Source organism: Schistocerca nitens, chromosome 4, assembly GCF_023898315.1.
Source record: "Schistocerca nitens isolate TAMUIC-IGC-003100 chromosome 4, iqSchNite1.1, whole genome shotgun sequence".
In the NCBI taxonomy this organism is placed as follows: Eukaryota; Metazoa; Arthropoda; class Insecta; order Orthoptera; family Acrididae; genus Schistocerca; species Schistocerca nitens.
In genome coordinates, this window is record NC_064617.1 from 82,989,243 (window position 1) to 83,014,574 (window position 25,332).

The 25,332-nt window shown below is 38.6% G+C and overlaps 1 protein-coding gene across 6 annotated transcripts in view; it reads left to right on the forward strand.

Moving 5' to 3' along the window:
* The window catches only part of LOC126251840 (pericentriolar material 1 protein-like), a 781,694-nt gene that overhangs the window by 460,002 nt on the left and 296,360 nt on the right, over positions 1-25,332 (forward strand). For all 6 annotated transcript variants that reach the window (XM_049952507.1, XM_049952508.1, XM_049952506.1 and 3 more), the window contains 4 exons: positions 553-639; positions 1,300-1,434; positions 1,619-1,766; positions 14,887-15,050. In XM_049952507.1, the coding sequence (XP_049808464.1) occupies positions 553-639; positions 1,300-1,434; positions 1,619-1,766; positions 14,887-15,050 (534 nt within the window). The remainder of the gene's footprint in view (positions 1-552; positions 640-1,299; positions 1,435-1,618; positions 1,767-14,886; positions 15,051-25,332) is intronic.

A 25,332-nucleotide genomic window follows, 5' to 3' on the forward strand; every position in this document is an offset into this window, starting at 1 on the left:
CCTTTCCTGTTCCACTCTAAAATGGAGCAAGGGAAAAATGACTGTCCTTATGCTTCCGTACGAGCCCTGATTTCCCTTGTCATGTCTCACCTTCATGGTCTGTACAGAAAATGTCTGTACACAAAATGTATGTTGGTGGCAGTAGAATCATTCTGCAATCAGCTTAGAATGATGGTTCAGTATTCATGCTATAGCACTAATTTTAATGACTAGAACAAAGATAAGATGTTTGTTTTAACATACGTATTAAAATTTGCTGCAAAATATGAAAGAGTAAGTCATCTGAGTTGTGTGTGTGAAATTAATTACTCTTCTTTATTTCTTTTCTCTCTCACACTTTTTTTTTTTTTTGAAAAAAAAAAAACTTAATATGAAGTGAAAAATTTCTGCTGATACTTTAATGATTTCCTAAAAAGCTTGGTAGTTTGTATCTTGTGTTTGTGTTATTACATTCGGAAAGTGTACATTAAGATAAATTTTTGTCTTCTTTAAGTGCAACTTTAAGAATATTTGCTATACACATAAATAATTAAGTATTGCTATTTTACACAGTTGCAGGCACTACAAGAACATCAGGCAGCCCTGGTGGCACTGCAGCAGAAAGCAAAAGAACAGTTACAACAAGCAAAGGCAGCACAAGTAAGAACAGTGTTATGAGATTTTTTATAGTTGCAGCAACAGAGACAAATAGATGATGAAGTTGAAAATAAATATTTTATGAATATGTAAAGGACATCCTATGCTATTTTACTGTTAAGTGATATATCATGATAAGTTATGAGATGCAAATTCAAAAATTTTGTGCCCATGATGCATTTTTCCTCATTTATTTATGTGCACCCCTTTGTCAACTTACATGGTAGAGGCCTCTCATTTGATCAGTGCATGTTTAAAGGAATTGTTCTAGTGTGGTAATTATTGTAGTAGTGATAAATGAACTATGGAAAGAGAAATATAAGGTAGTTCAATTTAATGACAGGAAATGCTTATAGTGTAGTTACAGTGTGAGGGAGAATAGCTGAACACCTCTTGAAATGCTGTGGAGATAAATACGAACAACTAATGGCGAATAAGGGAACTGACTGGCACGCTCAAGATGTTTTTGGAACTGTGAAAGAGCATGCACTTCTCTGTCTTCTTTAACCACAATTAAGAGAATGTAGGAAATTCATACTTTTATGACGCTGTTCACTACACTATCGAGTGACAGAATTTTTCCCTGTCCATTTGACTGTCCATATTAATAGAATACAATATAACTACTGGTTTGTTTACCTGTACTATATCTTATTATTTCAGAATACTGTATCTTCAATAGAATCGGGAATTGGCACAGGTGATCAGCCACAAAGTAGCTCGGATGTCCTCAGAGATGTGCAGAATCTTCAACATCGAATATCAGTCTTGCATGAATTTTATGACAACAGAAATCAGGTATTTTTTCTTTCTTTCTTGACTTCATCAGTATATTAAGATTATTTTGATAAAATTGTCTCCTTATTTGTCATACAAATATTTGTTGATAGACTGGTAGACAAAATTTAAAAAAATCCATGTAACTTTCTTATTTTATGATTTTAGTGTTGATGTTAATATATTTTGCTCTTTATTGTTGTAGATAGTAGAGCTGTTGGGTGAACGGGACGAAGCATTACTTTCTGAGCACACAGTTTTACAAGACAAATTGACAGAACTGCAAGTGAAGAAACGACACATGGATCAGCTGTTGGCACAGTTCTCAGCTCTAAACAATTCAGATGCTAACGGTAAGAAGTGTCCTTATTATCAGTTCAAAGAACCAGAAGTTGTATTAGATGAAATACTTCAACTCTTGTTGATTGCTAAACAAATAGGATCCAGAAAACATCATTGCCTGCATCCTTTGCTTTTCATTGTTTGTCATTGCCTGCACTGATTAACTACCTAGGCAGTATCTTCAACAAATCATATAATAAGGAAATTTTTCTCAGTCTGTTCTCTGTATGCCTGGAGAGAGCAAATGTGTCAAACAACTAGTTCATTTCAAACAGTGCAAACTCCAGGTAGGAATATCAACAACTAGTTCATTTCATCTGATGTTATTTTGGTTCTCATTGCACATAAGATCATTAATTGAAACAATGACTTTGCATCCAAAATGTAACGCATGTGTTGGTTGACAGTTCCTATGTTTTATGTGAATCATTCTGCTCTGCAAGTGAAAATACTATCGGCAGTTTCTTTGCTGCAAGTGAAAATACTTTCAGCAGTTTTTTTGCTGCTGGTGAGCTGAGGTTGGTTATCTACATTAGAATCTTTTTTCTTTTTTTTCTCATTTAAGGAATAAAGAGTTTCTTGTTGATTATCTCTGTTTTGGCCATTTTAAGCTTTGGTCCCTATTTGAAATAAAACTGACTTCTGTTAACAAAAACAAGCAGAGGTGCTGACTTCTGTTAACATCATTTTAAGTGTGTACTTTTACTATACCACAAATCTGAAATTTGTACTTTTTCCAGCATTAATGGTAATGACCATTTGTCAAAAGTTAAAAATTTGCACTTGCACGGGGGTTGCAAATCTGACTTTCGCCTTTCACAAACAGTGCTTTGCCAACTGAGTCATCTAAATACATCTTGTATGCATATAATTATTTGCAGAAGGCAGAGAACCAGTCTTCATTGGAAACTAGTTTTCATATCTCACAAATATTTGAACTGATTCCTGACTAGCCCCTATAATACACTCCTGGAAATGGAAAAAAGGACACATTGACACCGGTGTGTCAGACCCACCATACTTGCTCCGGACACTGCGAGAGGGCTGTACAAGCAATGATCACACGCACGGCACAGCGGACACACCAGGAACCGCGGTGTTGGCCGTCGAATGGCGCTAGCTGCGCAGCATTTGTGCACCGCCGCCGTCAGTGTCAGCCAGTTTGCCGTGGCATACGGAGCTCCATCGCAGTCTTTAACACTGGTAGCATGCCGCGACAGCGTGGACGTGAACCGTATGTGCAGTTGACGGACTTTGAGCGAGGGCGTATAGTGGGCATGCGGGAGGCCGGGTGGACGTACCGCCGAATTGCTCAACACGTGGGGCGTGAGGTCTCCACAGTACATCGATGTTGTCGCTAGTGGTCGGCGGAAGGTGCACGTGCCCGTCGACCTGGGACCGGACCGCAGCGACGCACGGATGCACGCCAAGACCGTAGGATCCTACGCAGTGCCGTAGGGGACCGCACCGCCACTTCCCAGCAAATTAGGGACACTGTTGCTCCTGGGGTATCGGCGAGGACCATTCGCAACCGTCTCCATGAAGCTGGGCTACGGTCCCGCACACCGTTAGGCCGTCTACCGCTCACGCCCCAACATCGTGCAGCCCGCCTCCAGTGGTGTCGCGACAGGCGTGAATGGAGGGACGAATGGAGACGTGTCATCTTCAGCGATGAGAGTCGCCTCTGCCTTGGTGCCAATGATGGTCGTATGCGTGTTTGGCGCCGTGCAGGTGAGCGCCACAATCAGGACTGCATACGACCGAGGCACACAGGGCCAACACCCGGCATCATGGTGTGGGGAGCGATCTCCTACACTGGCCGTACACCACTGGTGATCGTCGAGGGGACACTGAATAGTGCACGGTACATCCAAACCGTCATCGAACCCATCGTTCTACCATTCCTAGACCGGCAAGGGAACTTGCTGTTCCAACAGGACAATGCACGTCCGCATGTATCCCGTGCCACCCAACGTGCTCTAGAAGGTGTAAGTCAACTACCCTGGCCAGCAAGATCTCCGGATCTGTCCCCCATTGAGCATGTTTGGGACTGGATGAAGCGTCGTCTCACGCGGTCTGCACGTCCGGCACGAACGCTGGTCCAACTGAGGCGCCAGGTGGAAATGGCATGGCAAGCCGTTCGACAGGACTACATCCAGAATCTCTACGATCGTCTCCATGGGAGAATATCAGCCTGCATTGCTGCGAAAGGTGGATATACACTGTACTAGTGCCGACATTGTGCATGCTCTGTTGCCTGTGTCTATGTGCCTGTGGTTCTGTCAGTGTGATCATGTGATGTATCTGACCCCAGGAATGTGTCAATAAAGTTTCCCCTTCCTGGGACAATGAATTCACGGTGTTCTTATTTCAATTTCCAGGAGTGTATATATTGTCCATGTTATGTTTGTTGTTGCTCATCTTATAACCTCTTTTGAAGGCTTTATCCATTCCATTCAACTGATCTTCCAAATCCTTTGCCATCTCTGACAGAATTTCAGTGTCATTGGCAAACCTCATTTTTTATTTCTTCTTTGTAAACTTTTAATCTCCTTTTCAAATTTCTCCTTGCTTTCCTTTACTGCTTATTCATTGTACATATAACATTGGGGAGAGTTTGAACACTGTCTTACTTCCTTCTCAGGGCATCCCTTTTCTGCGCTTGGGCTCTTGTTTGTAGATATCTTTTCACTCTCTGTATTTTATTCCTGATACCTTCAGAATTTCATAGAGTTTATGCTAGTCAACATTGTCAAAAGCTTTCCCTTTTTTAACCAAAAGTTACAGATACGAGAGCAACACTTATGTTTTATGAGGTAGCAATCAATAACAAATGAAAGAGAGAGAGAGAGAGAGAGAGGGGGGGGGGGGGGAGAAAGAGTGAGAGAGAACAGGAGCGCAACTCTTGCTTTTATACAGTCAAAACAAATTACGGCGACTGCCTTCAACTTGCTTTACAGAGCATCTTTTATGAAGTTTTGATATATAAACATTTCTCTGGAACATCCTTTATATGGACATTAAAAATATATTTTTTATATTAAACTATGACCTTTTCTTCTTAATTTACAGATACAAATGTATTAAATCTAAGATAAGTCATAGGGCCAGTATTGCATCTCTTGTTCCTCAGTTTTTCCAGAACCCTAAGTGATCTACTGAGTGAGGCGACACAGTGGTTAGCACATTGGACTCGCATCCGGGATGACAATGATTCAAACCCACATCCGGCTATCCTTTGAAAGGGAATAGCCAATTTCTTTCCCTGTTCTTAACACCATCCGAGCTTGTGCTGTCTCTAATGACCTTGATGTCGATGGATGTTAAACCCAATCTGCCTTCCTTCCTTTCTAACTGTACTCTTACTTCGACTTCTGTGAATTTTTTCATTCTTCCGTAAATAATTTGTCTCAGTATTTTGAAACTGTGACTTATTAACCTGATAGTTGTATAATAATTACACCATTCAGCATTTGATTTACTTGGAATAGGGGTTACATTGGTCCTAATGTCTGAGGGTATCTTGCATGTCTCATAAATATTGCATACCAGGTCGAATAGTGTTGTCATAGCTGGCTGCCCCAAGGATCTCAGTAATTCCAAGAGAGTGTTGTCTACTCCAGGAGCCTTGTTTTGAACTGAGTCTTTCAATGTTTTATCCAATTCTCCTAGCAGTATTACAATTCCCATCTCACCTTTATGTACATCCTCTTACTTTTCTATAATATTGTCTTCAAGTCTGTTTCATTAGTATAGATCCTCTGTATATTCCTCCCTCCTTTCAGCTTTCCCTTCTTTGCGTAGTACAGGCTTGCCGTCTATGCCCTTAATATTGTATTATATATTTTGGTTCTGTGTTCTACAAAAGAATCTTTTGCATAAGACATTGGACAAACCAAGTTCTTCATACATTTCTGAAAGTGATTTCTAGGCATACTTATTTAAACTTTCAATAAAACACTTTATACATTAAGTATTTATATAACACACTTCATAAATTAAATGGAGTAAAAACAGTAAATGCTGTAAATATGACTTTAGAGATTTTTCAAAGGTTTTGACCTTAGTAATACCTTTTACATAAATGGTACATTTTCAGGAAGTTTGTTTTAAAGTTTAACTCCCTTGTGGAAAGTACCTTTTTGACACAAAGATGTGCTGATTTGGGTATATTTAATTTTTTTGTGATGTCTGGTAAAGTGATCATGTACATCACTGTTTTTTTGCAGTCTACAGTCCTTACCTGTTACATTTATTTTGAAAAATTTAAAGTTTTCCATAATCTATACACATGGTAATGGAGGAGTACCATATATCTTAAATAGAGGTTTGCAATATTACTAATATTAAAATATTATATTACATTTTTTGGAGGTGGGGAAGTTAATTTGAAATATTGAGTTTAATATTAGCTGTGGTTGATATCTTCTTCAAATATTCCTGATTGAAATTAATCTAACTCCCCAAAAGACATTACAAGTTGTTAAACAATTAGTAAGTAATATTATAAAACTTTTAACCGTGCCTGCTGGTGGCAGAGCTTCTGAAATGGTCCATAGAAAATTTTTACTTACTTATTAATTGATTTGCATTCCGCCATTCAGAATAAGATTACCATCAGCCTGATGACAATGTTGACTGGTGACGTTGTTCAGAGGCCAGTGACTGATCTCAAAATTATGCAGTTAGTATAATTATATTGCCTGGATACTGTTAGAAAAGTTCGATAAAAGAGATCTCAGGGATGCTGACACAAAAGTTTGATAAAGTAAATGTTTTTTGAACACTAGTAACATTGGGCTGTGGGCACCAAACAGTTCGTCAGCAACTCTCCTTCACTGCGGCCTGAAAAGTTCTAAAATGCCACATAATAAATTGAGAGATGTAGCTTTAATGGAAGAGGAAAGTAGGTTTCGTGATTCAAACATGGCTGTTACCATTAAATTAACATAATTTTTCACCCAAAAGTTACAGATACGAGAGCAACACTTATGTTTTATGAGGTAGCAATCAATAACAAATGAAAGAGAGAGAGAGAGAGAGAACAGGAGCGCAACTCTTGCTTTTATACAGTCAAAACAAATTACGGCGACTGCCTTCAACTTGCTTTACAGAGCATCTTTTATGAAGTTTTGATGTATAAACATTTCTCTGGAACATTCTTTATATGAACATTAAAAATATATTTTTTATATTAAACTATGACCTTTTCTTCTTAATTTACAGATTTATTTACACAGAGAAAATTTGCTCTTAATGGATTTTAGCATTAATTAAATGTTTGGGGGATATTTTATTAATTATTCAAAAAGCAACATTTCAAGAGTCTCTAGGTTTGCATCCAAATAAGATTCTAATGGCCCTTTTTTGCAGTTTGAAAGTACTGTTAGTTGTTTTAGAGTTTTCGCAGAAAGTGGTTCCATATTTAAGGAGAGAACAGAAGTAGGCATGATATTCATTCATTACTCTTTTCTTATTGCAGCATGATTTTAGTGTGCAAAGAAGGTAACATGTCGTACTAAGTTCTGCATTAAGATATTCAAAATGCTTATTCCATTTTACATTTCTCAGCAGCCCAAGCCTAGGAATTTCATTTCAGTACTGTTACTAACTAGTTCGTCATTGATAGAGACCAATAGGATAAACATGCTCTTGTTTGGAGCATTGTGGAATTTTAGTGCATGTTTTTTTTTGTTTTTTTTTTTTTTACTATGTATTATAAGCCCATTTTTCTATGCCCAGCTGCTAAGTTGTTTCGGGCAGTGTTTACTCATTGCTATATTGTTCTTTGCTTTCTCCTTTTAGTAGAATTTTTGGGTCATCTAAATGTGATTGTTTTATGTGCATCCACATTTGAGATAATTTTTAACAGAAGGCGTCCCATTACTGATCCTTGGGGTACACCATATTTAAATTGTTTATTGTCTGATAAGTGTTCAGATACTGTTATTAGGTGGATATTTGTGTACTTCATGCACACTGCCTGCTTACGATTGCACTGGAAGGAACTGATCCAATTGTCGGACAGAACTTGAATACTGTATTTTTCAAGCTTTGACTGCAGAATCTTATGGTCCGCCATGCAAAAGACTTGACACGTCAGTATTGATTCCTGTTTCTTGTGCATCAGGCTTAATATGGAATTGATGCACTCATAAATAGCAGTTGTCGTTGACCTCTTATTTCTGAATCCATTTTGTTCATTGCATAGGATATTGTTTTTATTCACATATTTCATAAGGTCGTCATATATAACTTCTCCTAATACTTTTGAAATGCAGGAGAAAATTGTGAAGGGTCTCCAGTTATTTACATTACCTTTCTCACCTTTTTTCTGGACTTGAATGACTTTAGATGTTGTCAATAAATCAGGGAAAGTGCCTGCTTGAAATGAGCACTCACATACGTGTGGAAATATTTCAGTTAGGTTTGATGCACTCGTCCTTAAGATTGTTGCAGGGACACCATCAACGCCTGCAGAGATGGAATTTTGTAGTCCTTTTCTTGCATTAGCTACTTCATCTTGTGAGACTGAACTGATGAGTTTTGACCCTCTACAAGCACTGCCTGCCTGCTTTTGTATTCATTGGTTTGGGTGTCCTTATGTAAGTCTGATTATGTTATATTATCACCAACACCTGCGAAAAAATTATTGAAGGTGTTAGCTACTATTAAGAAGTTTGTTGCTGTTTTTTATTCTTTTGTAATAGTGTTGTATTTTTGCAGGGTGGCCTGTGTTCACCAGATTCTTTTTTGTAACACTCCACATAGCCTCCCTTTATTTACTGAATTATAAATGTATGCATCATTACGCAGAATGAGATTTGCGGCAATATGAAACTTCCTGGCATATTAAAAGTGTGTGCCGGACCGAGACTCGAACTCGGGACCTTTGCCTTTCGTGGGAAAATGCTCTACCATCTGTGCTATCCAAGCATGACTCACAATCCATCCTCACAGTTTCAATTCTGCCAGTACCTTGTACTGAAACGTGCAGTGAAAATTGTTAGTGAAGTGTTGTGCAAACTTTTCATGATTAGAAATTTATCAATAACTGTTTCACAAGTTCTTTTACTCAGGTAACAACCTTTACTTCAGCTGTAAAATTATAGGCTGTTGCAAGGTTCGAAAGGGCCTCTGTATCTACTGTTTTTGAGGAAATCAGTATTGAAGTTCCCATAGACCATCGACTCACAATCCAGTTTTTACTTTATTTAGCAGTGACTCCAATTTCATAATCCTTTTTACATTTGTTCTAGTTAAATCAGGTAGGGTATTGAAATCTCTATTTTCCTTTGTGTAAATTTACACCACACCCTGCTTGCTGTTTTTCTGTAGCAGTATGAGGACAAAATGACTTTATTTATTTTCATATTCTAAACTAATTCTGGGTTAAGCCAATCTTCAGGAATACATAATGCTGAGATATCCTTTAGTTGTTCAATTAACAGTATGTTAATTTCATTTATGGTATTAGGCATTGATTGCACATTATGGTGATAAATATTTAGATTGGGAGTATTCACGACTTGGTTGTTGAGAGTCATATTTATAGCATCACATACCTTCAGTTTAAATTAGGATCCCCAGTTGTGTTGTGCTCATTTTACTTTCTTCGCTGTTGTCAGTAGGTCTGCTAGATTGTTCTATTGCTTAAAAGTCTTTCTATAATTGTTTCACTGACATGATCACAAACAAACCTTTTCCCTTCATCGTTTAAATGCGTTCCATGCTTCGCATGCAGATTTCAATGCAGCTTGCTTATATCCAGTATGTTGCACTTGGCATATTGTGAACACAGTTTCCTTATTGTGAAGTTTGTTTTCTGAATGTCTTTGTTTACGTAAGAACTGTAAATTAGATCATGCCTATGAAGTAGTTTTTCAACTAATGTGTTTCTGCATTTGTTAGCTTCTAGAAAATACTGGAGCATTTTCAGGCAAACCTCTGCTTCATTTTTTGCATCATTTGATCCCATTATACAGATGATATTGTCATTTTCCTGCATTAGTTTCACCCCTGAATTAGAGTCTATGTTTTTAATTCCCGCTCCAGGTTTCACTATACTAGTCACCACTATGTTGTGATCTTTCTCTTGGAGTGTGCTGGATAGATTTCTGCCATAACACTCTGTTACTAAAAGTGCACGACTGTTTTTCCTTGATGATCTGTGTTTGTTATTAGCATTAGCTACAAAAACACCATTCATTTTCAACCCACTGATTTTTACAAGCTTACGATTATTTGGAGAGTCGTTATCACAGTCACTTGTTTGCAAAACATCATATTTGTTTTTATCAGAAAATGTATCAGTTTTTGAAGAGTTTGTTATTTGTGCAGTTGAAGAACTGCCTTTAAGTGACACTTTTATCCACTCTGACAATTTGTTACTTTTGACTTGTGTAACTTCACTGTGTTGGCTTCGGTTGCACATCCTGATTTTCTTTCTTGAATGAAGTTATATCTCTTTAAAGCATTGAGTAAGAATTTTAAGCTTGAAATTTATTCATTTAGTGCTGTTGTTTCAATGTTACAATTTTTACAAAATCCATTTTTAGCTGTATAACTGTAACTTTTTTTCAAGTTTGAATCACACACTTCTACAATCGTGGACGTCTTGACCAAAGATTCATCCAGGTACTTCATTTTTTTTGTGAGGGTTCTTTACTTTTCTGTAGTGGTATCTATTTTTCCCATAGTTAGGCATGAGTTTACAGCAGAGCTGTCCCAGCACCCTGGGCTGTTGTGAGGCTAATAAATTCAGAATGTAGAACAAATTAAAAACTTATCATGAAATAATACAAAACAATCTTCTCTTCATTGTGTGTAACCATAGAGTATGTCATCGAGTGATCGTGTGTTGAATTCCACTATTTTGTGCATGTAACTTCTAATTGTGGCACTAGATGTCATCTTCATCTGCTGTACATTGGCAAACATTATCGGTCCACACGTTAACAAGCTTTTTGAGCAGCAATAATGGGAGATTGCACACTTATCCTTCAGCCTGTTTCTTTGTTTTGTTTGTGGTGTGTTGTTATTTTACTTTTTTTCAAAGTGATATAATTTATGGAAGTCATCAGAAATGTTGGAAGGAGACCTTTGGCAGTTAATGAAACATTGGATGCAGAGCAACAGAACAGTCAAATAGTGCATCTCAAATCTCTGCTCTGTGCCATCATGCAGCAGCAAGAACGCAAATGCGAGGCTGTTTAGTTAAGAATACTTAAGAATGGGGTTCATGTGGTGTGGAGATGAAGGATGTCCTACACCGAAGTGTACGATATGTGGAGAGAAACTTTCCAGTGGAAGCATGCTAGTGAATAAACTGCCGCAATGTATTTCAACAAAACACAAAACATTTACAAGGAAAAACTTTTGACTATTTGAAATAAATTTTAAAACAAAAGACTCAGCAGAGTTCTTTATTTAATAAGACATTTGGGACATCTGATAAAACTCAAGAAGCCAATTGTCTTGTAGCTGAGAGTATTACAAAAGATGCATCACCTCATGTATTTGCAGAGAGAACCATCAAACCAGCTTGGTGTGCTATAGTGAAAACAGTGTTTGGCACTGCGTATGAACCTGATGTAAAAAAAAAAATTCTGTTCACTGGTAATATATTCAGGGCATGTCTTAAAACATTGAACATACTGTTAAAACTCAAATTGGTTCAGTCAGATGAATCTACTGAGGTAACTGGCCTAGATCATTTTTTATTTGCTTCATTAATGAAAGAAAAATAGTTAAACAGTATCTCTATTGCAAGGAAATGCCCTTAACTACCAAGGGCAAAGACATTTTTGAAATAATGAATGGATACATCCAGGGGCAATCCTAGAAGTCGGTGAAGGGGGGGGGGGTTGGGAAAATGGAATATTGCTTAACAAAAGAAGAGTTGGGGTCCTCCACTGACAAACTGGTAAAATTTGGTTTTGCTGAATGTAGTTTTTGGTAACTGTTTTGGAGTTCAGGGTAAGAAATGTATATTAATAAATAATGAGACACCCATTTTAAGTTAAATGGTATTTATGGTTTAGATAGTAAGCTATTTGCCACTCTTATTCTTTTGTTAAAATGTGTTGGAAATACATTGCAACGTATATTGCTACATAATTATAAAAGACGATTGAATCTGTTGGAGTTATATAGTTGCTGATTCTGAAATCATTTTATCCAGTGTAATGATAATGATACTCCATTAGGGGGGGGGGGGTTGCTATAGGCCCCCACCCTCCCCATTGCCACTGCCCCTGGATACATGGAGACAATGAAGTTTGTTGTGGAAGAATTGTGTCAGCATTTGCACAGATGGTGCCCTGTCAGTGCCAGGTTCTGTAAAAGGATTCATTACACTGGCAAAACAATTAAATGAAAACTTTTATTATTACATACTGCTTTATGTATAGGTATGTGTCCATAGCAAAACTCATTGGAAAGCATCTGAAATCAGTTTTGGATAATACTGTTGAAATGTTAAGTTATGAGCAGACATCTCAAATCAAGACTTTTCACTCAGAAATGTTATGAGCTAGGAACACTGCATTGTAACCTCCTCTTTCATAAATAAGTCCACTGGCTGTCTGGAGGGAGAATATTTAGTCATGTGTATTTTAAGGAATTGGATGTAATGCTGCTCTTTGAGCAAGAAAACAAAATAGAGTTTGTGGATGCCTTGAAAGACAAGCTCTGGAGCACAAAACTGTTCCCTCAACAAGACAAATGCTGGTCTACAAGTTAAGGGTTCAGATCTCCTGACCACTACATACAAAATTGCAACCCTAAGAGACAAAAGTTGAGGAACTGTTGAGAAAAACAAAAGAAAAGCAATTTCAAAATGTTCCCATTGACATCTAAATGTGCAATTAGTAACAAAATGCATCTTGACATCTAAATGTGCAGTTATTAACAAAATGCATCTAATGATTTGTGTTCATTAAGTGCAATTTAAAGAGAGGTTGTATGCATGTTTTCCAACATTAGATATAAACCAGGATGACTGGACAAGAAATCCTTTCACACTTTCCGATACTTGTTAACTTCAACTTGTTGAGGAGGAGCAACTGGCAGGCCTGAAGAACTATAACACTTTAATCTTAAGTACCAAGAATCAGATTTATGCAGCTTCTGGAGTTTTATTCTTCTGCCTAAGTAAAAGAGCACTCATCACTTTGCTGCAGTTTTCTACAATGTATTCATTTGAAAGTGCGTTTTGTATTATGACATATAAAACCAAATAAATATTGAACTTTGAGAAAGTTGGATGAGGAAATGTGTGTGAATTTGCCCTAGATACCAGATAACATAAGACAGATTTGTAATGCTCGTCAAGCTCATGAGTTGTCATTGAATTCATAGTTGTATTGAAAAGTTTTGGATTTGTGGAAAGATGTTTAATGTATAATTACACTGTACTTAGAAATGGAACAAAAATATTAATATTTCTTTAAAATATCATTTGTTACAACAAAATCCCTTTCATTAATATTAATGACAGAGTGCCTCGTGAAATTGTAGCTATTAGGAGGGTGTCACGATGAGGAAAAAAAGCTCTGGCCACTAGTATTGCATTTCTCTTTCCCGTTTTACACCTCATATCAAACTCATTTATTTGGATGTTTTATTTCCTTTTTCCTGCTTCATTCGCTACATTTTAATATTTTCTCCTATTGTTAGTTAAATTCAATTTCTCTTGTGTTATCCAAGGATGCCTACTGGGTGTTGTCTATTTGCATATTTGATTTTCTGTTGTCTTTGCTATTTCATCTCTCAAAGTTACCCATTCATCTTCTGTTGCCTAATGCTGTATTTGAAGCTCTCAATAATGTCTCGTTCTCTCAATGCCCAGACTGGCTTGCCATCTTGGGCAACAAAACAGCTTGTAGAATATCATCAATGTACTGCTGTGCTGTAAGGGTGCCATGGATGACAACCATAGAGGTCTTGCTATGAAGAGAAATGACACTCCAGACCATCACTGCAGGTGGTTGGGCAATATGACGGGCGATAGTCAGGTTGGTATCCCTTTGCTGTCCTGGACATCTCCAGATGTGTCTTTGCTGGTTATTGGGGCTCAGTGTGAAATGGGACTCATCACTGAAGACAGATCAATTCCAGTCAGTGAGATTCCAGACCAGAGATGCCCCGGATGACAATGGGATACTAACTTGACTGTTGCTCCCCGTATGGCCCAACAACCAGGAGTGATGCTCTGGGGTGCCATTTCTTGTTGTCATCTGCAGCACTCATGCAGCACAGCAGTACATCAGTGATATTATATGCCCCATTTTCTTGCCCATCATAGCAAGCTATCCTGGGTGTACATTTCAGCTAGGTAATGCCCACCCCTCACTTCGAGAGTTTCTACCTCTTGTCTTTACGCTTTCCAAACACTACCTTGTCCAGCAAGGTCGCCAGACCTCTCTCAAACTGAGAAAGTTTTGAGCATTGTGGGCAGGGCCCTCCAACCATCTTGGGATTTTGATGATCCAACATATCTATTGGACAGAATTTGGCACGATATTCCTCAGAAGGACATCCAACAACTCAATCAGTGCCAAGCCAAATAACTGCTTGCATAAGGGTGAGATGTGGACCAGTGCATTATGGACTTGCTCAATTTGTAAAGCTCTTTCTCTCGAGTAAGTAATCCAATTTTTTCCGCAGTTGTAATCATTTGTCTGTATGTGTACATTACATCTAATGATTTCTGTCCCATCCAGATAATTCCTTTGTGATGTGTCATTTTGTTGGTCTTAGAATGGATGTAAGAGACCTGGCTAGGTTTCATTCAACACTTATAGTGCCAAATAAACAAATGACCAAACTTTACGCACGCACGCACGTGCGCGCGCGCGCACACACACACACACACACACACACACACACACACACACAACCTATTCCACAAGTGTGGAACATGTAAAAAATGAAATGTATTTCTTCTCACAAAATATGTAAATGTACAATACTGTGAGGTGCATATGAGTATTCTTAGGTTAATGTAGCCTGTGTGATCAAACTGAAAATCAGTTGGTTGTATACGTAGATCACATTACTATAGTTGGTAACTTCTTGTTGAATGTTTTGAATGATCTTGAGCGACACATTGTTGGTCTTTGTTTCCAGATGAGGCTGGTGAGACAGGCAGTGTAGCAGAAGGTAGTGATGGTGATGTGGATGTGGTTGTGGAGCAGGTCCAAAACAGAATGGCTGAGTTCTCATCGCTTAAAAGCCAGCTGGCTCATCTTCAGAATGTTGTTGCCACTATTAATCTTGACTCATCTGGTGGGGTAAGAAGTTACTGAAACATTAAAATTGGTGGAAATAATGTAATAATAGTGCACATCCTATGTATATCATTTACTTTATATAAAATAATAAGTTTTTTATTCGTGTTTTATGAAATATAGAATATAAACAAGCATACCTGAAATGAAATAATATAAATAAATTGTATTGATCTTTCCTTTCTGAATCGGATCTGTTCATCTTCATTGGGAATTTCTGAAATTGTGTTTAGAGTCATATTTATTAGTGAAAGAAAAAATATTTTTACCAGCCAGCATTTATTCTACTTTCAAAGCTAATGTAGTTTTAAATTAATTCTCAGTTGAAACATGCAGAGGACTTCTGTAAGTCGCATAAGTAACATACAAATTTCTTGTCTTAGGTTGAAACCTGTTTCAACAACAAAAGTAGGTGTGATGCTTAGGTTGTAGACAATATGTTTATATTCTCGACTAATTGATTACAAGGGTGGTACCCCAAGTGAGCAAATGTTTTACCACTATATTTAACCTTGCATATAACCTGCTCACTGAACTAATAAAATTTATACCACAATAAGTTGTAGAGTCTGTTGTGTAATCAGTCTTGAACAAACTTCTGATTTTTCCATGTGTCTGGCATTTCACTTGTTCAGTAACAGGCATTGATTATTTCTAGCAGCCTCCAGTGTAGCATCATGCCTGCATATTTTAATAATTTATTTTACTTATTTTAGTAGTTTTTTGTTTTTAATTTTTTGCAAGGATCATTGAAGCTCATTCATTATAATGAAGTCAGTTCCTCCTTCTGCTGACAGGTTTTTCTGTCTTTCTGCTGCAGTGATTGATTCATGGATATTTGTGGAACACATCTATTCTTACTTTATTCCTATTGTTCATGTGTCAAAAAATTTTTACTCAAGATATTGGCTGCCATGAATTGAATAGGTTTCCACGTTCTTGTAGTGCATATTTATTTTTTTTAGCATTATTTTCTTTTTCATTTCAGCTTCCTCCACTGTCTTCAAAAATTTGTTGAAGATGGAGTATTTACGCACCTTTTATTCACTGTTTCTTCAATTTCCTTCTTACAGATCCTTAGACTGGTACGCATGCTACTGCTTGTACTAATGATATGTTCCAAAATGCTGCACATAAAAATGGGATTTTACTAGGGCTTGGACCTCAGGTTCTGTTGGTGATAAAAATATAGGGTCAAGTATTTTGGATAGCCCTTTGGCTGGGGACCCTGTGTACGAGGTGTGGCTAGAAAAAACCCGGATTAGTACTGGTGAAACAATAAAACGAATGCAATAAGGCTGAAAGTCGCGTGACCTGTCACGTGACTCTCGCTCCGCGTACTGCTCGAGTTTCATCTGCCTCCTGCACTCAGTCTGCCCATGGCGTCTGTCTGATTGTTAAACGGCGATCTTGTCGAACAAGTTTACCGATTTTTTCAATGTTTGCATCAGTTTTTGCTGACAATGGTCTGCAAGTGCGAGTGTCATCACTGGTGTCTTCGCGGCCATCTTTAAATCGTTTAAACCACTCAAACACTTGTGTTCGCGATAAACAATCATCGCCGTACACTTGTTGTAACATTACAAACGTTTCACTTGCGGATTTTCCTAGTTTGAAACAAAATTTGATGTTAACACGCTGTTCTTTCTGTACACTCAACATTTTCCGACGCACAGACAAAACGTCAACTACTTAAAACAGACGCCACGGGCAGACTGAGTGCAGGAGGCAGATGAAACTCGAGCAGTAGGCGGAGCGAGAGTCACGTGACAGGCCACGCGACTTTCAGCCTTATTGCATTCGTTTTATTGTTTCACCAGTACTAGTCCGGTTTTTTTCTAGCCACACCTCGTATACCAAACAGAAGGATCATCTTACTGTAACCATCCTATTCTACTGGGTCAAAGTTTGAATATTAAACACTTCCTCCAACTTAGGCAAATGTCTACAGTGTGCTTTAAGTGGCTTATCGAGGCACCATTTAGTTCATAGGTGATTCCTGAGAAAAAAAAGTGGTTTTCACCATTTTTTTCTCAGTCAGCAGTGGATATCTAAATAACTAAATGCAGCAAATGTCTCAAATTTTAATGGTATATTTTGTAGGTATTTATCTGGAAATGCTATCCTCCTGTTTCAAAAATCTTTATCTGTTATTGAGAAACACCCCAAAAACATGGTTTTTGGGTAGCAAAACTGAGCTGTGGATACCAAGATGGCTATGCAAAACAAGTGGCTGAAATTTTTACAATATATTCCTAAGATCACAATCTTGAACATCCTTGAAAATTTTATTGATGTCTTTATCTATTCCTGACATACAACGATTCAAAGTTACCCTACCTGTGCATGTAAAATATGCATGTGAAATCCAGTGTGAGGCAAAAACTTAGTTTATAAAGTGATATAGCACAGAGAAATACACAGTAATGTGTGTTTGTCATCAAAAGTATTCTGGAACCACATACTGTAGTATTGAAGCAAATACAAAATATTTGTGCACATAAAATCCAATCTGAGGTGTAAAATTAGTTTAGTGTTATTTCAATTTCACATAAGTAAACTATCAAAATTTTACTAATCCATTAAGTTCATTTCACATTAGTGAAAAGAAGAAAACGAGCAGCCAAGTGCTCCTATTGGAGCACAAAATGGGCGAATGTGCTCCTATTTAAAAGACTCTGACTTAAAAGTAGAGTACCAGCTGCCTTATTCCACCTTCCTCAGCACCTTTAAAAATGTTGACTTGTGAACGTATTCATCCCTCTTTACACTGAGAGAGGAGTTGACAGTATCACTGGGGAAGACATGGAAAAGTAATTAATACTGGAACATAATAGACTGTGGGTGTGATATAGAAATAGCAAATGAGACCATGGCAGTGTGAGAGAAAAAGAGGGATTCAGTGGAGTGGAACATAGTTGAAAGTGACAGAACAGTGCTAGGAAAAGAGTGAAGGGAATAAAGATCAGGAGCAAGTGGAAATTGGTGACAGCCAGTTATAATGAGAGATAGAGTCTGACAGTGACAACAAGGAAGAGAGAGATAGTGACAGTGAGAAGAGACGGTAGCAGTGGCAAGGAATGAACTAAATAGTAATAGTAAGAGGTAGCAGGAGGAAGACAGTGACAGTCACGGTGAGAGGAGACAGTAGCATGTGGTTCCAGAATGAAGGAGACTGTGGCTGTGAGACAGGTGACATCGACAGTTAGAGAGGCACAAAGGCAATGAATTGGGCCAAATGAGTGAGTGAGAATTGGCAAGTGGAAGAGGGTAGGTATGAACAACTTACAGCAATGGACTAGTTGGTGTGGCCAAGTTACAATTAGGAGCGCTTGTGGGAGTGAGAGTTGAGTTGCGTGTCAAAAAGAACATGAATATGTTTGCATGCCAACATTTTTGGGAAGATTTTTAAAAGTGCTGCATAAGGTAGGATGAGGCAGCTGGTACCCTACTTTTCAGTCAGTGTCTTAAACAGGAGCATATGCACCCTTTTTGTGCTCCAACAGGAGCATTTTTCCACTGGTCTCTTTTAATTCTTTTTATTCAGGATTTCCGGTGTTGCTTTTTCTCTGTAGTGGTGAACATTGAGTCATTCTGTCTCCAAATTGTTTGTAATAGATATTCTTAGATTCAGTGTTCTTATTTATGCTTCTTTCTTTTAACAAATGCAATTTGTATGGTTCATACAGTGTGCCCTTCCAGAAGTCAGAGGCTACAGTCAATATTTAGCTATATGAGCCAGTGATAAGTCCTCTGAAGATTTGCACATCTGTAAATTAAGACTTTGTCCTATCATTTCTAAGGGAATAGTCTATTTGTAAATATCATTTTTCCTGAAAAAAATTGTTGTGACTCATAAATGATTACCTCAACTGAACTGTTTGAATTTGTTACCATTGTTATTGCACTCGCCTTCCATAAATGATTTAATTACTCTTGATATTGGTGTGTTAAATATTATTTAATTGTCCGTATTAAATCTTATGATGAGATGCATGAAAAATTGCCATATGTGCATGACATTTAAATTTATTATTTCTTCGCTATTAACTCTATTTGCAACACATTTTGCAGAAGTCTCCTCAAATAATGCTGACTCTACTTACTAAATTATATCATTGTGTAACACACAGATCAGGATATATGACGTCATCAACACTGAGATGCATGAAAAACTGTTGCACCATTTATGACATTTGAATTTATTACGTTTACGTCTTTGCTACTGACTCTATTTGCAACATATTTTGCAGACAGTATCCACATATGCTGCTGAATGTACCTACAGAAATACACTCCTGGAAATTGAAATAAGAACGCCGTGAATTCATTGTCCCAGGAGGGGGAAACTTTATTGACACATTCCTGGGGTCAGATACATCACATGATCACACTGACAGAACCACAGGCACATAGACACAGGCAACAGAGCATGCACAATGTCGGCACTAGTACAGTGTATATCCACCTTTTGCAGCAATGCAGGCTGCTATTCTCCCATGGAGACGATTGTAGAGATGCTGGATGTAGTCCTGTCGAACGGCTTGCCATGCCATTTCCACCTGGCGCCTCAGTTGGACCAGCGTTCGTGCTGGACGTGCAGACCGCGTGAGACGACGCTTCATCCAGTCCCAAACATGCTCAATGGGGGACAGATCCGGAGATCTTGCTGGCCAGGGTAGTTGCCTTACACCTTCTAGAGCACGTTGGGTGGCACGGGATACATGCGGACGTGCATTGTCCTGTTGGAACAGCAAGTTCCCTTGCCGGTCTAGGAATGGTAGAATGATGGGTTCGATGACGGTTTGGATGTACCGTGCACTATTCAGTGTCCCCTTGACGATCACCAGTGGTGTACGACCAGTGTAGGAGATCGCTCCCCACACCATGATGCCGGGTGTTGGCCCTGTGTGCCTCGGTCGTATGCAGTCCTGATTGTGGCGCTCACCTGCACGGCGCCAAACACGCATACGACCATCATTGGCACCAAGGCAGAAGCGACTCTCATCGCTGAAGACGACACGTCTCCATTCGTCCCTCCATTCACACCTGTCGCGACACCACTGGAGGCGGGCTGCACGATGTTGGGGCGTGAGCGGAAGACGGCCTAACGGTGTGCGGGACCGTAGCCCAGCTTCATGGAGACGGTTGCGAATGGTCCTCGCCGATACCCCAGGATCAACAGTGTCCCTAATTTGCTGGGAAGTGGCGGTGCGGTCCCCTACGGCACTGCGTAGGATCCTACGGTCTTGGCGTGCATCCGTGCGTCACTGCGGTCCGGTCCCAGGTCGACGGGCACGTGCACCTTCCGCCGACCACTGGCGACAACATCGATGTACTGTGGAGACCTCACGCCCCACGTGTTGAGCAATTCGGCGGTACGTCCACCCGGCCTCCTGCATGCCCACTATACGCCCTCGCTCAAAGTCCGTCAACTGCACATACGGTTCACGTCCACGCTGTCGCGGCATGCTACCAGTGTTAAAGACTGCGTTGGAGCTCCGTATGCCACGGCAAATTGGCTGACACTGACGGCGGCGGTGCACAAATGCTGCGCAGCTAGCGCCATTCGACGGCCAACACCGAGGTTCCTGGTGTGTCCGCTGTGCCGTGCGTGTGATCATTGCTTGTACAGCCCTCTCGCAGTGTTCGGAGCAAGTATGGTGGGTCTGACACACCGGTGTCAATGTGTTCTTTTTTCCATTTCTAGGAGTGTATATCATTGTACAATGTATAATTCAAGAGATATGTTGTCATAAACACTGAGACCTGTGAAAAAAATGCCGCATTGTGCATGAAGTTTTAATACATTTATTCTTTACTTCTATGACACTCATACAGATGGTCAACTTAAAGAAGTCCCTGACACCTGGCAACAGCTCTGACAGCTTTCAGCTGTGAAGCAAAAACCACTGTAGGCAGAAACAGGAGCCATCTGTTGAGTTGTGAATAGGCTTTGCCAGAGGGACGCTAACAAAATTGCATTGTAGACATGCGAAACAGCTGCATCACTTTCAACTCAAGAGACTGCAATTTCCAGAGAGACTTTCATTTGCCATAAAAATTAACAAATCACTGGGGCAAACTATTAAATCATGGAGATTGGATTTGACATCTCCATGTTTTTCTCATGGACAGTGTTATATTACTTTCTCAAGAATGGACTCACCCAAGAAGTTATTCATTGTAGCTCCTAGATATGTAATGGAAAATATTATTTATAATCAAGTTCTGAGTTAAACAAACTGTACAGAGAGTTTGTATTTTACATACTACAAGGGCTCTCTAGAAAGTAACAGATGTTTTTAAATAAAAAGTTAACAATATGGAAAAACCAAATTTTATTATATGTGTATTAAAGATAAACTCATAAGCTGTTTCTCTAAATAATTGCCATTCTGATTGAGACACACTTATCATATCGTGGCACAAGTTTGTCAATACTGTTTCTGCAGAAATCTGCCACCTACGATTGCAACTACTGGTTTATACCAGCATACAGTTTGGCGTCAGTATCAAGGTGTTGTGTAACGAGCCATGTCTTCATTACTGGGAAGAGATGGTAGTCTGTCGGCGCCAAATCTGGGCTGTATGGTGGACGAACAGACAACTCCCATCCAAAACCCTGTATGAGCTCTTGGGGCGATTGGCCATGTGTTGACGTGCATTGTTGTGAAAAAGAAAATTGCACTAAATTTTCGCCAATGTTTGTTCTTTATTACCCACTTTAACATTGTCAGTGTTTGACAATACCTCTCTGAGTTAATTATTGTGCCATGTTCAAGGAAATCGATGAGAATCACTCTCTCAGAGTCCAGAAACACAGTTGCCATGATGTATCTTGCTGACAGCATTTGCAAACATTTCCTCGATTCCTTGGGAGAATTTGCATATCTTCGTTTCATTAACTGCCTCTTTGTTTCACAATACCATTTTTCTCGTAATCTTTGATGAAGATCAGTGCTGCAACTGGTCTGTTTTTTTGTGGTTTTCCATTAGGATTTTGGGAAACCACATAGCCAAAAATTTGTTTTGGCCAAGCTTCTCTGCCCCACCTTCGTGCACCAAACTCTGTAAAATTTGGGTAAAATGCTGAAAAAGTTCTGTAATCATGAAATGAACAATTACACAAATGTTGTCATTGATTTTCATCAGCAGTTCATCAGTCACAAGGCTAGACCTACCACTGCGGTCCTGGTACAGCTGTTTTTAAAATCAGTGCACTGTTGCCACACTCGGCTTCACTCATTATTCCTTTTCTGTACACATTACAAAGGTTGTAATAAGTTTCAATTGGTTTGCAGTTTTTGCCAACAAAATCCTAATCATAGACTGCACGTCACAAGTGACAGGATTTTCTGTTGCAACAAACATTTTAACATGTCGCGGAAAGAAAAGTAACAGAGACACAAATCACATGCTACCACCACTGGATGCATACTGAGTGTAGGAATGTTGTGGCACCAAGATGGTGAGTGTAGCCCTGCCCATTGCTGTGATAGACCAAAATGCCAGTTGCTTTCTGTATAGCCCTCTTATGTTTCTTAATTTGGATACCTTATTATACATTTGTAGGTTGATATATTTCTTTGTATGACTGTTTCATAATTTTAAAGGTGTTTTCACACATACATGGAAATGAAATTTCTCTGATATTACACAACAAACACAGTTTTTTTTTTTTAAATAGAAAATTGGCAAAATGAATATCTAGGCAATGCTGTGTTTGTCAGCTAGTTTACAATTAATAATAAATGTCAGAAAAAAAATAAAACTTACCTTTAAAATAAATCAAAAGACAAAGTTGGATATGGCTATTCTTTTGTACATTGGTTTCTACTTTACAATTAAAACAGAGTGTAATCCACAAACTAATACATTTTACTTAAATGAGTTCTGTTAGAGCATACATTTTATAATCTTGGAATTACAGAATCAGTGGGAAGTTAGTGCCTATAGGAAATAGCTAATATTTCGTAAAATAATTGGTCTGTTTTATTGAAACAAAGTGTTTTATGACAGGTATAGTAGCAGTTTTTTTCAATAGAAATTCTGCATGGATGCCATTTTTCTAGTTGCACTTGGGTGCATTCTCAACTGACTTCAAATGGAACTCTTGTGGTACATAGTTGAGAACATGCTAGATGTCAGCTTCCAAATCATCTAACATACATGATTTGGTCTGACAAACTCCCTTCTTAATCCATCCCAACAAGTAGATGTGCACAGTGTGTGGCCAGGTCTTTGCATTGGGCACTCTTGAGGACCACAGAGCCCAACCAACATCTCACACAATGATTGTCGAGCCGTTCGTGTACGTTAATTGCAAAATGCACTGGTGCACCATGTTATATAAAGATGAGGTCAGTAATATTCTCATACATTACACATTTGGCAAAATCTATTTTATAGTGTGGCTAGCTACTGGTCTGAGTTTCATTGTGTTCCCAAGAAGGAATGGATTGCTAAGTTGTGTTGATGTCATACTGCACGACACTATTCATTACCTTACCTGATGTTGCATTTTCTCATTGGTGGCATGTGGAGAATCTTGTGCCCAGTAATGGGAATTGTGACTGTTTATATTCTGCCATATGAAACACAGCTTCATCACTCCAGATTATGTTTGACAATAACTACAGGGAGAAGTCTCTGAACGAGCATACCATGATTTCATCATACTCCATGTGATGGTCGCAACAGCGTGGTGATTGTTTTTTGGGGGGGCGGGGGGGGGGGGCGGATGAACACTTCCTGCACAAATTGGTCATTTTCCTCAGACATTGACATCCTAGGATAACCACTTCTAGCAATGTCCATCACAGATCCTATATCCATTAGCTTTGTGTGGCAGCTTCTGATGTCCATGGAAACAAAGTAAAAAGAGGCTCATGCACAGTCCACCACCATTTCTGTTCCAGTATCGCTGAATGCCACGCTTCATGTAAAGAAGCCACCTCAGCATTTATCATTCAGCGACAGACATCTAACCCTGAAGATCAATTTGTATAATTGCACAGAAAGAATCACAATTCCTTTTAAACAAATATATTAATTTTTATTAAAGTTGTTTCATATTTACAATAGTCACTTGCTTCTTCCTGCCCACACTGGATACATTTCAATTAAAGATTTACATCTCAATTGTCCCTCATTTCTCATTTTATAAGGCTTCTCTGTCATGCTTTGTTTCCTTTCAATTTCTCTCACTTTAACATGTTCAAGCAATGGGAACTCCAGGTAGTAACATCAACAATGTAGTAAAAGACAGACCCCATGTACCATAAAGAAGGCAGACCAAGTTGGAGACAGGCACAATTAAAAAACACTCACATATAGGTTTTGGCCACAGGCTTTGTCAGTAAAACAAACACACACACACACACACACACACACACACACACACACGCGCGCATGCGCAAGCAAGCAAGCATGCATGCCTCAGGCACACAATTGCCAACTCCAACATGTTGGGGGAATGCAACATTGTCAGCATTCTGGCCCGAGATGCTGGAGTGGGTGGTCATGTGTGCTTGTGCGTCTTTGACTGACGAAGGCTGTGGTTGAAAGCTATATGTGAGTGTCTTGTAATTGTGCCTATCTGCAACTTGACATGTCTTCTTCACTGTAAATAGTAGTCTGTTTCTGCCTATATTGTTTAACGTGTTCAGGTTATTTATTTTATTATTCACTGTTGGTTGTTGTTGCTGTTGTCTCGAACTAACATTTTTTCTTCTCCGTGTATCTTCTTGTATAGAAAATTTATTTTGGATTTCTCTCTCATCTCTATTCTCATGTCAGATTTAGATTTTAATTATTTGTTAGTCATTTGGCAGAAAGACAAGCAGTAGACTTCATTAATAACAATGTTTCTCAATATAATATTTTCCATAAATGTATTATTACAAAGTTGTACTTGTATTAGACTTATGAAGGAATTATTCCAATGAATACACTGGATTTGCTCATAAGAAACTATGAAGTTTTTCCTTAAACAATTTGACAGGCATACATTGGGTGAATTTGAGATTTTGTTACACACTTTGATTACTATATAATCATGGCTGTTTTTAGTTTCTGCCAATCTGTTTTTTGGTAAGACTGGAGATGTACAGGTTCTGGTATTGTACTTGTGTCATTGATCTATTACAGATATGTTCAGTAGTTAAGCAAATACATCTTTGACATAGTAAGAATATGTTAATTACTATTAAGATCTCAGATTTATCTAACAAAGGCCTTCGGTGTGTTCTTGCCTTCACTTTGATTGCATTCATCTGATTTA